The sequence below is a fragment of the Centroberyx affinis genome, unplaced genomic scaffold (assembly GCF_046629955.1).
Source record: "Centroberyx affinis isolate AG114_WGS23_722 - 3 ecotype Tasmania unplaced genomic scaffold, CSIRO-AGI_Caff_v1 ptg000995l_1, whole genome shotgun sequence".
NCBI lineage: Eukaryota > Metazoa > Chordata > Actinopteri > Beryciformes > Berycidae > Centroberyx > Centroberyx affinis.
Window position 1 is genome coordinate 1 of NW_027279560.1, and position 14,367 is coordinate 14,367.

General features: G+C 40.2%; 1 protein-coding gene across 1 annotated transcript in view; it reads right to left on the reverse strand.

The window, feature by feature from the left end:
* Positions 1 to 2,755: 2,755 nt before the first annotated feature.
* LOC139646579 (protein NLRC3-like) overlaps positions 2,756 to 14,367 on the reverse strand; it is a 29,294-nt gene continuing 17,682 nt past the window's right edge. The window contains exons 8-10 of the mRNA XM_071522483.1: positions 6,242 to 6,415; positions 6,004 to 6,050; positions 2,756 to 5,644 (exon numbers count right to left, since the gene is read on the reverse strand). Coding sequence (XP_071378584.1) covers positions 5,103 to 5,644; positions 6,004 to 6,050; positions 6,242 to 6,415 — 763 coding nt within the window. The 3' untranslated portion in view covers positions 2,756 to 5,102. The remainder of the gene's footprint in view (positions 5,645 to 6,003; positions 6,051 to 6,241; positions 6,416 to 14,367) is intronic.

The window sequence follows — 14,367 nt, forward strand, 5'->3', positions numbered from 1 at the left end:
ATTATATATTGTATCATAGCTGATAAGAGACGGTAAAAAGGGTAAAAAGCTATGATACAATATATAATAACGAACAAACGAATGATAAAATAACATAAATTATAGCATTACTAATAATTAGTAAACATTATTAATGATCATTTCATTGTTAACAGTAAAATAACTATTAACTAAAGTTTAATTAACTATCAATTTACCATTTATTAATGATGGTTATTATAAAGTGTTACCAATTCTTTAAACACTACTAAGTGGAGGCACTGCCATTTATTAATTCAGAGAGCTTTACTTATTTAATTTATTGTCAAATTGGAGTACTCAGTTTCTCCTGCAGTTCTCCTGTTTCTGCGTACTTATTCAATAAAATGTCATGTTTTAGTTAGTAACACTATGGAACATATGGTACAAGTCTGTCTATATTGCATGGGAAAGGAAACCATCCATTTTGATGAAAGGATGTGGTAAGGACTTTGTAATACCATGGGATTAAACATTGCTTTCTTTTACAGTACAATTTCAGGTTAGTTACTCCGTAAGTTGTAATGTCTTACTTAGTAACGTCGCAGAACATACATGGTAAAAGTTTGTGTTTATTGCATGGAAAAGGGAATAACCAGCTACAAAGGATATGGTAAGAGCCTGGTAATACCATGGAAACAAACAAGGCTTCCTTTTACAGTACAGTTTCAGCTTACTTACTGAGTAAATTGTAAAAACATCGGCAAGAACGTACCCAGTATTTAAGAAGATGTACCATGACACTAGAGGAAAACTGTTCCTGCGGAGGTTGTTACCAGGGAGGAAATTTATGTAATTTTTCAACTTAAATAAAAACAATTCCATAGTTTCTAAGGTATATCTAATGAACCCTTTATAAGTGGGTGTAGCCATGAACAATAACTGTATATGAAAAAGTAATTTATTGGAAAGTACGATCTTAATTTCTAGATAGTACATAATTAAACTTGGGCTGTTACAAACATAAACCTTGGATAACTACAATTGTAACTTGAATTGATGGGTAATAGAGGTGTTTCTAAGAATTGGCTGCCTACTTTCCTAGGAAGTACGCAATTATATCTGAGTTATTACCAACCTAAAACGGTCACAACTACATGGTACTTAGTTGAGTTGATGGGTAATAGTGGAGGTTTTTCTTAGTATTTCAGCTGTAATTTCTCTGTATTTATCTACTTATTTGCAGTGGCAGTTACCCAATAATATACTATAATTTACCATATATTTACCAGGTAAATACTTAGTAATTAAGGGACTATAAAAGGAAGGGTTACCGATTAGGGTTACTTGATGCCACTGACAAAGTATTAACTATCTGTCTAAATAATGTTTACAGATATTTTACAAAGTATTTATTAACCATTTAACAAGGTATTATAATCATCAGTTGCAACTTTATAATAGCCATCCAAATAATGTTTATAGATGGTATACAAACCAATTATTAACCATTGGCAAAGTATTAACTATCTATCTAAATAATGTTTATAGATGCTTTACAAAATATTTATTAACCATTTAACAAAATATTATAATCATCCGTTGCAACTTTATAATAGCGATCCAAATATCTGGTCCATCTATCTATGTAATGTTTATAGATGTTTTACATAAGATTTCTTAAATGTTTACAAATGATTTGGTAATCATTAACAAATACTTAATATAGTTTATAAAATGTTATGTGTGCAATAACAATAAACTGTTAATAGTTTACTAATGTAATCAGAATGTAATTTTTACCATCTCTTATCAGCTATGATACAATATATAATTTATAAACAAATGATTTTATATTACATTTTTTTTTTATTAACTAATGATAAAATAACATCAATTATAGCATTACTAATAATTAGTAAACATTAATGATCATTTCATTGTTTATTAACAGTAAAATAACTATTAACTAAAGTTTAATTATTCATTTACCATTTATTAATGATGGTTATTATAAAATGTTACCAATTAATTCTGCCCTATTTAATGCCAAAAAGTTACATGCTGCATAATATGTGACATAGGCTATGTGACGTATGTGACCCGCGCAAAGCTGTTATTTGGCATTCAATGACATGCTTAACACAGAATAATAATCATACTAATGATAATAATAATAATAATAATAATGATAATATAAGAAGAATATAAATAAATAATAAATCTATAGGCCTAATATAAATATAATAAATTATATAATAATAACAATCAGCATAATAATAATAATAAATAGGATAATAATCAACATTACTATTCAGGAAAGACAATTAGCCTACATTTTATTTGATGGGGGGCAGCAAGGGACCTGGATAATGGATAGGGGGGCGCTGGCCCAAAAAAGGTTGAGAACCACTGGTTTACAACGATAGATCATGTTTGTTCACAATGAAATGAGCAGTAAACCTATGAAAATGTTAATATTCTCACTTTAAGTTAAGATTTAAGTGTGTGTAGCGAGTAGAGTCGAAAATATCAAATCTATAATTTAGTAAAGGTATATAAATATTAATATTTTGATCAAAGATCAAATTACACTCGTAGGGGCACCACCTTCGTAAATGAAGGACCTTTACTCATACTAATCAGTCATCAATCTAAAGATCATGAGATCTTTCCAGTTCGGGGATTGCTTTTCTCTGCAGACAAGGAAACACAGGACAACGACTTTATAATGAATGAATATATTTATTACCTACTAGACAAGCAAATAACAAACAAATACAAACAAACATGTAGCTATGAAACAGGAAGTATATGGTAAGTGGGCAGATGATAAACCAGAATAAAACACTAAACTATAGGTTGACTCATGAAATGAGCATGAAATAAAATAAAAGGAGAATGAAGTGAAAATAAAATGAGAAGGATAGAAACATTGGAATGAAGATTATTGGCAACAGTAAATAGCGTTATGTCAATTTAGACCTATAAACTGGAGGAACGAGACGGGTCGCCCTAAGGGATAACCTAGACTATACTAACTTTCCTGATTGGATTAAGTGATAACTTTAGTGAAGCTTTTGCATCAACTCTCAGCAGAAAGACATGGAAGTGTTTCAGCCTTACTTGCCGGGGGTCCATCGTGAGGTTTCGACCGTAGGGAAAGCAGGTTTCCCGAAGATCAGCGTCGGGTAAGCTCGGCAATAGTCGGGTCGCCTGGCAACGGCAAACAATGAAGTTGGGGCGGGTCTTGAAAAAGACGCTCTTTTCAGGTGGATGTCTCTGCAACTGGCTTGCTGCTGTCGACTGGACTCCGGGCATGATGGAACCGGCTTTGGCAAACGACGGAGTTGGAGCGGGTCTTGAAAAAGACCCTCTCTCTCCCTCAGGTGGATGTCCACTGGCTTTCCGCTGCCAACCGGACTTCAGGCAGGATGGAACAGGAAGCTTGGCTGGTCAGCTGAGAGGGTTGACTGGAGCTTCTGACTTCTCTAACTTTTACTAGGCTAATTAACGGATTAATAACTTGTTATTAAAATAATTTGTAACAGTCTTCGCGGTTCAGCGAGGCTCGACTTCGTAGTATGAACGGCTTGAAAAACAGGGTCACATTAGTGACAAAGAGTAGTTAGGCCTACGAGGCCGCGAGATCTGAATCTCCGCTTGTCCTAAATCTGGTTTTGTTGGTCTTCGAGTTGGTGATGGCATCATGGCCTCCGGCATGAAGCTCGGGGCATGAAGCGCACTAGGTGACAAGAAACTGAGTTTTATATTTTTTCTGAATTCCAAGGCGGGGTTTCTCGCGGTTTTGGAGATTCCGCCTAGATTTCTTTGTCCTGGACACAGGCAACGCCCGTCGTAAACAAAGAGGCACATGAGTATACTTCTCTCAATTACTTTAGTAGCCTAACTAGTCTATGTAATGATAACGATTTAGAATAACGCATTTGGATTTTACATACTCAACCAATTACTGGTAATTGGTGAACATTATGAAACCTGTAAACAAACACTTATGGATTGTATAAAACCATTACATGAAACATGATTAGACAATAAAACTTTCACTGTTCAAACTTTTCTGTGCACTGAGTTGTTTTAGCAGAATAGCCTAGATACATAGCCTACTTGTAATCTTAATATTTAAATCACAAATATATAGTAACTTTGGCGGTTGATATAGGGAAACAATGGAATAGGACATAATTATCGAGTTAGGGCCAGAATGGATAAATATAACTAGACCTTAATTATTGTGATGATAATTAAAATATCTAAGCATAGCCTATATGATTAACCAATTTAGTATACTTCACATTATTCTAAACTTATTGGGGACATTAGGAGATACAAAGTAGAGGAAAAAGGAGAGAACTAAATCAAGAATGAAAGGAATTTATGGATTTACGATTTTATGGCTCTATCCAGAAAGGTGGGGTTTTCCTACGGAACTAAACTGGAAAGGGAAAGCAATTTCTGACCCTTTTGTTAACATGATACAGCATTACTTTACAGTCATAACATTCACATTATTGAATTCAGCATAAATTCCTGAACACTTTAAAATCAAACATGACTATCTAAACCCATGTAAAGATGAAGAAGTTGAATAATGCAAATACCTCTTATATAAATCATGGCAGTTAGACATAAAATTAGACATATACTTTAGGATCCATCGCAAAGTACTAACCAAAGGTTCATGAGTCTTTATCAAGGATTTCTCCTGATTTTGACAACATTCTACTGAATGTTCCTCCAACTCTCTGACCCAGAGCTTTATCAGGGGCAGGCTGTGTGTGTGTGTGTGTGTGTGTGTGTGTGTGTGTGTGTGTGTGAATTCAGGCCTGCAGTTTGATGTGGCTCGTAGATAAGGCCTGTAAATGGGAGAAGAGTTGTCTGATTGGTGGAGGAGATCCCCCCATTGGTCTTGGTTAGCGTCAAAGTGACACTTTTGTGTCTTTAAAGGTGAAGGGTCATTTTTGTTCCTGGGAAAGAATGTTACTCAAGGGTCTATTTGGAGCTGTGGAGACCTGGTTCTGCTACATGTGTGTGTGGGTGTGTGTGTGTGATCCTGTACAGAGTGAACTATCATTTCAGCAGCTGTCTATGGTCAGCAGTGTGAGTGTCTCTCTCTCCCTCCTCTATCTGACAAGAGACACTGAGGAACCAGACCCAGACTCAGACCAGAACCCAAACCCAGGATAGAGTGGTTCAGTGAATGTGGAGTGGAAAGTGTGGATGTGGATCAGTGTGTCAGAGGAAACTCTGTAGAAGGACAGAGAGCCAGCAGGCCAGTCCAGATACACTGCTACTCTGTTAGAGCCAGATGAGGAGAGGGAAGGTATGGCTGTTTGTCTGTTATTGTGACAGACAGAGTAACCATCATCAGAGCAGGTCAGACTCCAGGACTTTTCATTCCATCCAATCCTGCAGTCTTCACCCCTTCCACTCCTTCTGATTCCTCTGTAAGTCACTCCTATATAAACCACTCCTTCCCTCTCGACCTCCCAGTAACAGCGACCAGTCAGAGCATTTCTACACAGCAGCTGTTTCCTATAGTCAAATCTCTCTGGGTTATCAGGATATGGCTGCTCCTCTCTCACTGCTGTCACCTTTCTGTTGTCTTCAGACAGGAAGAGCTTTCTGTGTGCTGTGATTGGGTCCAGTGTGAGTTCACGGGCATCTGATGAGAGAACAAGACACAACACAGAAACAGCTTAGAATAGAATAGAATAGAATAGAATAGAATAGAATGCCTGACATTGTCCACATGTGGAAATTCATTTTGTTCAGGTCAGCCACATACAGGACATACAGGGAGTTTCTCATCTAATACACCTGTTCTGGTTGTTTATTCATTTATTGACAGTTTGATAATTAATTTCTCAGCAGTTTGATGTCACATGTCGTCAGCCATCATCCTGATTCACAGTAGGATCTGAATGAATGGACGTCACATACTGTGGTGTAGATGGACTTTCTATCTCAGTAGTTGAATGTGTGTTGCTTTGTTGTCATGAATAAAACTAAATACACACTTACACTTCCTCACACCTGGTTTCAACCACTGCTCTCCACCATGGTCCACACTGGGGAATAAACAAAGTCAGACCAGCAGATTCTCTTTGATGATGGAAACATGGACATGTAATAACCTTCAATATGAAGGATTTCCACTCATATCCACCATTAAACATTAAACAGTATTCCTCAGCTTCTCAGTGTGACAGAGATTATGTGTGTGACTCTCAGCCTTCTAGCAGACGTTGCCTCTCCATACCTGAGAGAGTCCAGTCCCAAGTGTGGATCCTCCAGTCCAGCAGAGAGCAGCTTCACTCCTGAGGCTCCTGGATGATTGTAGCTCAGGTCCAGCTCTCTCAGATGGGAGGGATTGGAGCTCAGAGCTGAGGCCAGAGAAGCACAGCCTTCCTCTGTGAGCAGACAGCCTGACAGCCTGCACACACACACACACACACACACAGAGCAAACAAACAGTGATGATGTTGCAATTTCTTCCAGTGATATATAGTTTGTAGCGCTGGGTGATAAAACGATATTGATAATTATCTTGGTTAAATTTTCCTTGATTAAAAAAAAAAATCAGCTTGATAACTTTCAATAACGACCACAGCAGAGTTCCTGTGTATAATTCCAGTTATTTTCAACCTGGACCTTGTTTTCCTAGTTTTTGTCATCATGAGGATTGTGTTCAACATTTCATCACTTCCTTCGCTGCAGAGTTTTACGTAGCTTCAGTTAAGCAGGAGTGATGCTGTCCAACACACAGACGCTGTCACGACCCGGCTCAAAGGAAGGACAAAATGTGGAGACCACACATGACTCTTTAAAGTATAATAAATGTATCTTGTAAATGTATTATGCTGACGACACATAGTTATATCTACCCTTAAGACATAATGATCCCAACTGCTTTAATACTCTCAGAAACTGTCTTACGGACATTAAGTGTTGGATGTCACAAAATTTTCTTCAGTTAAATGAAAGCAAAACTGAAATAGTCTTATTTGGGCAGCCCAACGCAAGAAATCTTATTTTAAATGATCTAGGTGACTTATCATCTAACATAAAGCCTGTGGCCAGAAACTTAGGAGTGATTTTTGACAGTGACCTGACTTTCGAGGATCAGACAAAGAGAGTTGTGCAGTCTTGCTTCCTTCAACTAAGAAATGTATAAAAAATCAAGTCATTTTTATCTCATGCTGACTTAGAGAAGGTAATTCATGCTTTTATCTCATCTCGTCTAGACTATTGCAACTCTCTCTATACCTGCCTCAGTCAAAAGTCTATCTCACGTCTCCAGCTCGTTCAAAACGCTGCAACTAGAATTTTAACTGGCACTAAACGTAGAGACCATGTTACCCCAGTCTTAGCACATCTGCACTGGCTACCAGTAAGATTTAGAATTGATTTTAAGATTTTACTGATTACATTTAAAGCACAGAAAGGTCTAGCCCCTAGCTATATTGCTGACCTTTTAACTCTTTATGAGCCAGAACGCTGCCTTCGATCCTCAGGCAAGGCCCTTTTGGTTGTTCCACAGTCTAGGCTCAAGACTAAAGGTGACTGCGCTTTCTCTATTAGGGCGCCTAGACTTTGGAATGACCTACCTGAGGAAATTAGGCTAGCTAAATCAGTTTCATCTTTTAAATCCCTTCTAAAAACACACTTATATAAACGGGCTTTTATGTGATTCACTCCCTAGGCACTGCCGTTTGGGAGTTTGGGGTCACTGAGGGGTCTTTGTGTTTCCTGGGGGGGGCTGGTGCTTCTGTTCGCTGGGGTGGCATTGAGCTGGTCAGGGAGTGCAGCCGGGGCGGTGGCGGTGTTGCGGACTGCTGCCTCTGTCTTCGGGTGGCTGTTCTGTTCTTCGGACTCTCTGTTCATCGGGAGTCCTCTGTCTGTGGCGGTGGCATCTTTGCTGGCCTTGGGTGTTCTGGCTGTCGGGCTTTCGGGATTCTCGGCTGGGGTTTTGCCGCGCGCTTCCTGCGGCGCTTGCCATGGGTGCGATTGGCTTGTGGGGCGTTTCTCGCGGGCCGTGCATTTGGGCTGTCTCCCGCAGGGCTCGATGGGGTTTGGATCGGGCGGTTTCGCTGGTCGGTCTGTCGGAGGCGGTGCTCGTCTCTCCTGACTCGGCGGTCGGTTGTTGTTTTGGGGGATGGGAGCTGTTTCCATGCGTGGGGTTGCCGGGAGGCTGGGGATTTCATGCTGGGGTGTGCGCCTTTGCGTGGGGGGTCTTCGGTTTCTTGGCGGTGTCGCGCTTGGGGTGGCTTTCGTCTCTCGGGGCGGCGATCGGCTGGCGGGTTTGTGGAGACGGGTGCTGTCTCTGGTGGGTTGGCCGGTGCGGTCGCCCGGTCTGGGTCCTGTCAGGCTTTTGTGGGGGCGGCTTGGTCGTGGGGTCTGTGGGGGATGCCCTGTGGGCCGTTTGCGCCGGGGGCGGGTCCTGTGGGGGGCGTGGGGCGGGGCTTCGCCGGGTGTCCTGGGGGCCTGGCGGCTGGAGTGCCTGGGGTCTGCGGGGCTGTCGCTGCTGCGCATGGGGGACTCTTTGATGGGCGGGGGGTTTGGGGAGTGGAGCAGTCGTTTGGAGTGGAGGCATTGGTTTGTGGCATTGTCGGTGTCTCGGCTGTGTTTCTGATCGGTTTGGTGCTGCCCTGGTGGATCGGGGTATCGGTCTCTTTCGGGGGCATGGAGGGTTCTTGGTGGCTCTGGACTCTTGAACGGTAGTGTAGCCTACTTGTACCTGTATGTCCATTTTATTGCCTTTTTGTGTTTCGGCACACACTTTTATTTAAAGTTCCATCCTTTTTTAATTGTATCTCTGTTTGTTTGTTTGTTTATTTTAGTTGCACCTGTTTATCTCCTATATTACCTTTTATTCCTATTTTTTATAATTTCTTTTCGGCACACACTTTTATGTAAACTTCAATCTGTTTTTAATTGTATCTCTGTTTGTTTGTGTGTTTTTTAGTTGTACCTGTCTACCTCATATACTACCTTTTATGCCTATTTTCTTTTATTGCTGCTTTTGGATTTTATTGTATGTAAAGCACTTTGTAAACATTGTTTTTAGAAAAGTGCTATACAAATAAAGTTATTATTATTATTATTATTATTATTATTATTTAAGTAAACTAAATTAAGTAGTCAGTTCATCAGTAATGTGTGTAGTGTATGGATGTGTGAACATGTATGGGTGTAAGAAAACCAAAATGAATCAACCAAAGTCCAACAAAACCAAGTAATCTAGAGCAGTGTTTCCCAACCCAGTCCTCAAGGACCCCTTTTCCTGCAAGTATTGGTTCCAGCTCTACTCTTACGCACCTGATCCAGTTAAGGTGTAATGCTGATTGGTAGAGACAGATCTACCTGAACAGAGCAGCATGAAAGTGTGTAGGCCCCAGTGAGATCAGGTGTGCAAGAGTAAAGATGGAATAAAAACTTGCAGGACAGGGGGTCCTTGAGGACTGGGTTGGGAACCACTGATCTAGAGAGGAGAGAGAGACTGACTGCTCAGGCACCCATATGGATGAGCAGTCACACCAACCCAGGTGTCAGCCATCACTCCCAACGAGCCACTCCCCATATCCCAGCAACCAAACCAAACAGGAAGTTGGTCTTGAGGCCTAGGGGCCGTCACAGACGCGCGCACACACACACACACACACACACACACACACACACACAGCGCACACACACAGCAAACACACTCTCCAACAGCTGAACCCAAAAAGTGATTAAAACACAGTAACACTCACACTGCAGTTAAACGTCTTCAGATAGTTGTGACTGAACACTTATCATGACATTTCAGTTATAATAGTCCATTTGATGCTTTCTTAGTGTTGCTCACTCTCTTCCCTGTTTACTTGTCACAGCCCCGATTCACCACTAGATGGCTCCACTGAACTGTTCATGACCCGGACCACTTGCTGCCAATAATTATGGGTTCAACTTGTAGTGGTTTGACCAAGTTTAAACCAGTCAAAAGTTCAAGTCAATGTCAAACCCCACAAAGGATACATGCATTCAGAATACACATGAACCGTGGTTATTTTTTACAACACAAACAAATTAATTGCAGGGCAGTAGAAGGTAACACAATTTAAATAAACTCAACCACACCATCAGTTCAATTTATATTAGATCAAAAAGGAGTAGAAGAAAAGTTCTTTATTATTCAGTCCAGTTCCATATAATTCAGTTCAGTTAATAAAGGAACAAAAATACTTAACTTCGGGATTTCCCGGTTATCAGTTCAAGTTTAGTTCACTTAACAAAAATACTCCACTCTGGGATCTCCTGGTTATCCAACAAACAAAACTCAAAACAAGGAAGTATTCCCAACCACAGTTCAGTTCCGCTAACTCTAAAACAATAATCCACAAACCCCCAAAGCTTTGGTCAATTGGCGATTAATAAGCTGTTGTCGAGTATCCAGAGACGTTTGGCTGTCGGATCCTCAACGGATTTCCTTAGGAAGATGAGAGGAGATGTTTTGCCAGGTTCACGAGGACTAACCACAGACTTAACACGGCGCAAATGCCTGGGTAGGCTCTTTTAGGCCCCGAGATGTGTCCACCATCTCGTCCGCCGCAGATCCTTTGTGTGGTATGGACATTGATGACCCCTAGAGGAAGAACTGATTTAATTTTATGTGTTTATGATTATTATAACTATTATTAATTAACTGATCAAATTAATGTCCATGCTATTTGGACCCATATCTCACCAATGGTGCATTATTAGGGCCTGAGCACGACTTCGTGCGAAGCCCTATTGTAATTGAAGGAATTCTTATTATCGTTTTTTCTCTGAAAGAATCACATTTTTGAGGGCCTAAACGTGCTCGAATAGTTGCGCAACTTTGCACATGTGTCAGAAGTGGCGAAAAATTTTATATTTTATGGGTCTCGCACGTGGGTGTGTCAAAATGGCTCGATAGCGCCCCCTACAAAATTTCAACAAAGTAGCCCCCGCCGTACATTTCACCTAGACGAAACTTGGTAGGCACATGTATCATGTCCAGACTTAAAAAAAGTCTCTTGGTGCCATGAGCTAAACCCAACAGGAAGTCGGCCATTTTGCATTTATTGTGACATTTGTGGGCATTTGCAGGGGTTGTACTTTAACGAACTCCTCCTAGGCGGTTGATCGGATCCACGTCAAACTTGGTCAGCATGTATAAAAGACCTTGACGATGAAACATTATCAAAAGCTTGACTTTTCATCACACGGCGTGGGCGAGGCGAGTTGTCGAATTTCCATGTTTTGCCACAAAACAGGAAGTGGCTTGTAACTGGACTGTACATGGTAAAATCTGGCCCAAACTTCACACGTTGGATGAGAGTCCCGGCCTGAACACATCTACATGCCAATATTCAGTTATAGTCATAGCGCCACCTACTGGCAACAGGAAATGCCATGTTTTATACTGTGGTGTACTACTCCTAGCGGGTTGACCAGATCCACCTCAAATGTGGTCAGAAAAGCCATAGGACCATGATGACGCTTAGTTGTGAAAATGGGGAGCTTTTGTCGAACGGCATTGCCCTGGCGGAACGGCAAATTTCGATGTTTCGCCATGAAACAGGAAGTTGTGTTAACTTGAGTTTACACTGTCTCCGGTAACGACGCCACGGCTGCGGCACACCCCGACGTGCACAAAGGTGCGAGGGCCCAATCATCGTTGCTTGCAGTTTTAATATTGTATTGATATTTGTATGAAATTTTCACTTTCTGTGATTATTATTAATACATAAATTTATTAATAAATTAATGTTTGTACTGGTAAGAATTATTATTGTTTTTCTCTTTGGGTTCAATTGGACTATCAACAATTGTGCAAGAAATAAAAAAATGCAAGTACTCATTTTAGATTGCACCCCAGATGTCAGCCACACTGAACAGCTGTCAGTAGTGATCAGAACTGTGTCATTGGAAGAAGAAGACCCCCAGGTTAAAGAGCACTTCATGGGATTCCTAGTGGCAGAGGAGTCCACTGGTGAAAGTTTGCCCACCCTGATTTTGAAGAGGCTGGAGGATTTGCAGATTACCTTTGATGACTGCAGAGGACAGTCTTATGACAACGGCACAAATATGAGAGGAAAGAACAAGGGAGTACAGGCCAGGCTACTGCAATTGAACCCAAGAGCTTTGTTTGTGCTTTGTGGGGCACATACACTTAATCTGGTACTTTGTGATGCTGCCAAAAGCTCCAGAGATGCCATATCATATTTTGGTATTGTGCAGAAGCTATACTGCCTGTTTTCTGCCTCTGCACAGAGATGAGCCATCCTCAAAAAACACGTCAACCTTTCGCTCAAAATGTGGTCAGAAACCAGATGGGAGAGCAGAGTGAAAGCTGTAGAGCCTCTGTGATATGAAGTTGCAGCTGTGAGAGAGGCACTGCTTGAGGTGAGAAACCAGGCCAAAGACCCAACCATCCTGATTGAAGCCCAATCTCTGGCAGAAGAAGTGGGGTCCACATTCATGAGGACTGCGTCAAAAGCGAAAGTGGCTGAGGTCCACAAAGAGGGACTTCTCATACAAGTGTCCTGATGAGCCATTGCGGGATGGCTTGCAAAATCTGGAGGCAACCTTCTTTAACTTGGTGGTGGATGCTGCAGTGTCAGCACTAAAGGAGAGGTTTTCTACTCTTGAAGATGTGGAAAACAAGTTCGGCATTCTGTCAAACTTCCAAGACCTGCCACACCAAGAGCTGATGAAGCAAGCGGAGGCACACACCTTAAGCCATGGAGGGCAATCTGATTTGGATGGGAGGGAGCTGGCTCAGGAGTTGGAAAATTTACCTGACTTGCCATCAAAGAGCATGACAACTCTTGAGTTGTTGAAATGCATTCATACAAAGCAGCTCACAGAAATATACCCCAACTTGTGTATTGCTCTGCGGATCAGTGCAATTCTACCAGTAACAGTAGCTTCAGCTGAGAGCAGTTTTTCGAAGTCAAAACTCTTGAAAACATACCTAAGGTCAACCATGGCTCAAGAACGCCTCAGTGGTCTGGCTGTAATCAGCATTAACCATGAGGTTGGTGGTCGGATTTCATATGCTGATGTAATTGATGAATTTGCAGCAAGGAAGGCCAGAAGTATTGCACTGTAAACCAGAAGCAGTAGAAGTCAAGTGTGATGATAGGGAGTGGAATGTAAATAGTTCTTGAGACAAAGTGAATTTTGCATATTATACTGTATTTTGATTATTTAACACATGTGTAACATATTATTTTTACTTGAAAGCAAATTTGCATATATTCTTTTATTGTTTATTGTTTGTTCTTGAGACAAAGTGAATTTGTACTTTTTATTTTTTTGGATATTATATTTTGATTAACACATGTGCAACATATTATATTTACTTGAAAGCAAATTTGCACATAATCTTTTATTGTTTGTTATTTATTATTATTGTTTGTTAGCTAAGTTGTTTATTTGTGTTAATTTCTTATTAGCTCTTGTTCTTGTTTGTAATAAATAAACGTACAGTACTACAGTAAGAAGTAGGGGTGTAACGATACACTCAGCTCACGGTTCGGTACGATACACGGTACAGGCTTCACGGTTCGATACAATGATAATATTTTTAACAAAGTTTAAATGGAAACAAATGACTGTAAAAGATTCTTTGCTTATTGCTTAGACATAAAATGTCCAAAAAAAAATTAACTTGAAGTTTAACCTATTCCTACAGTTTCTTTTATAATGGTTTTTTGTTATATATTTTTCAGTGCAAAAAGCAAATCATGGAATCTGTTGAATAAAATAAATCAGCTTTTAACAGTGGATGCTTGTTTAAATGAAACAAACTGTAAATTAAAATAAAATGTCTAAACAAGGATGTCCTCTTTACAATTTATGCAAATGTATGAACATGTTGATCTAACATTCTCCAAACACCTTAGTTGGCCAGGCAGGCCACAAAACTTCAACTTAAATGAAAACAACAAATATGTTCAGATGCTGATTTTCTAACCTAGGAGGACATGTTTTATTTTTATGTTTTTAAAAGAAAATTAGCATGTCAACATTTTCAGGCAGTAGCTGACACCGTTTACACACACTGCCAGAATTTGGTAGTGACAACCAAATTTATGAGTGAGAATGAATTTGCATCTGTCTGGTCACACTGGAGCAGAGAGGAGTAAATTACCACTGTGTCTGTACGGATAATCTCTGTAACCATAGTAACGTTTATTTCAAACCAATATGGTGGCTACCACTGCCTGTGTTTTCAGTTTACTTGACACCAGTAACACCAGTAACCAGAGGCCTCAATTTATCCATGACATCTTAATAAACCGCCACTGACAGCGGCGTCATATTCTCTTTTTCCACCGCATGACTTGATACTTTCAACCGCGACATTTGGGC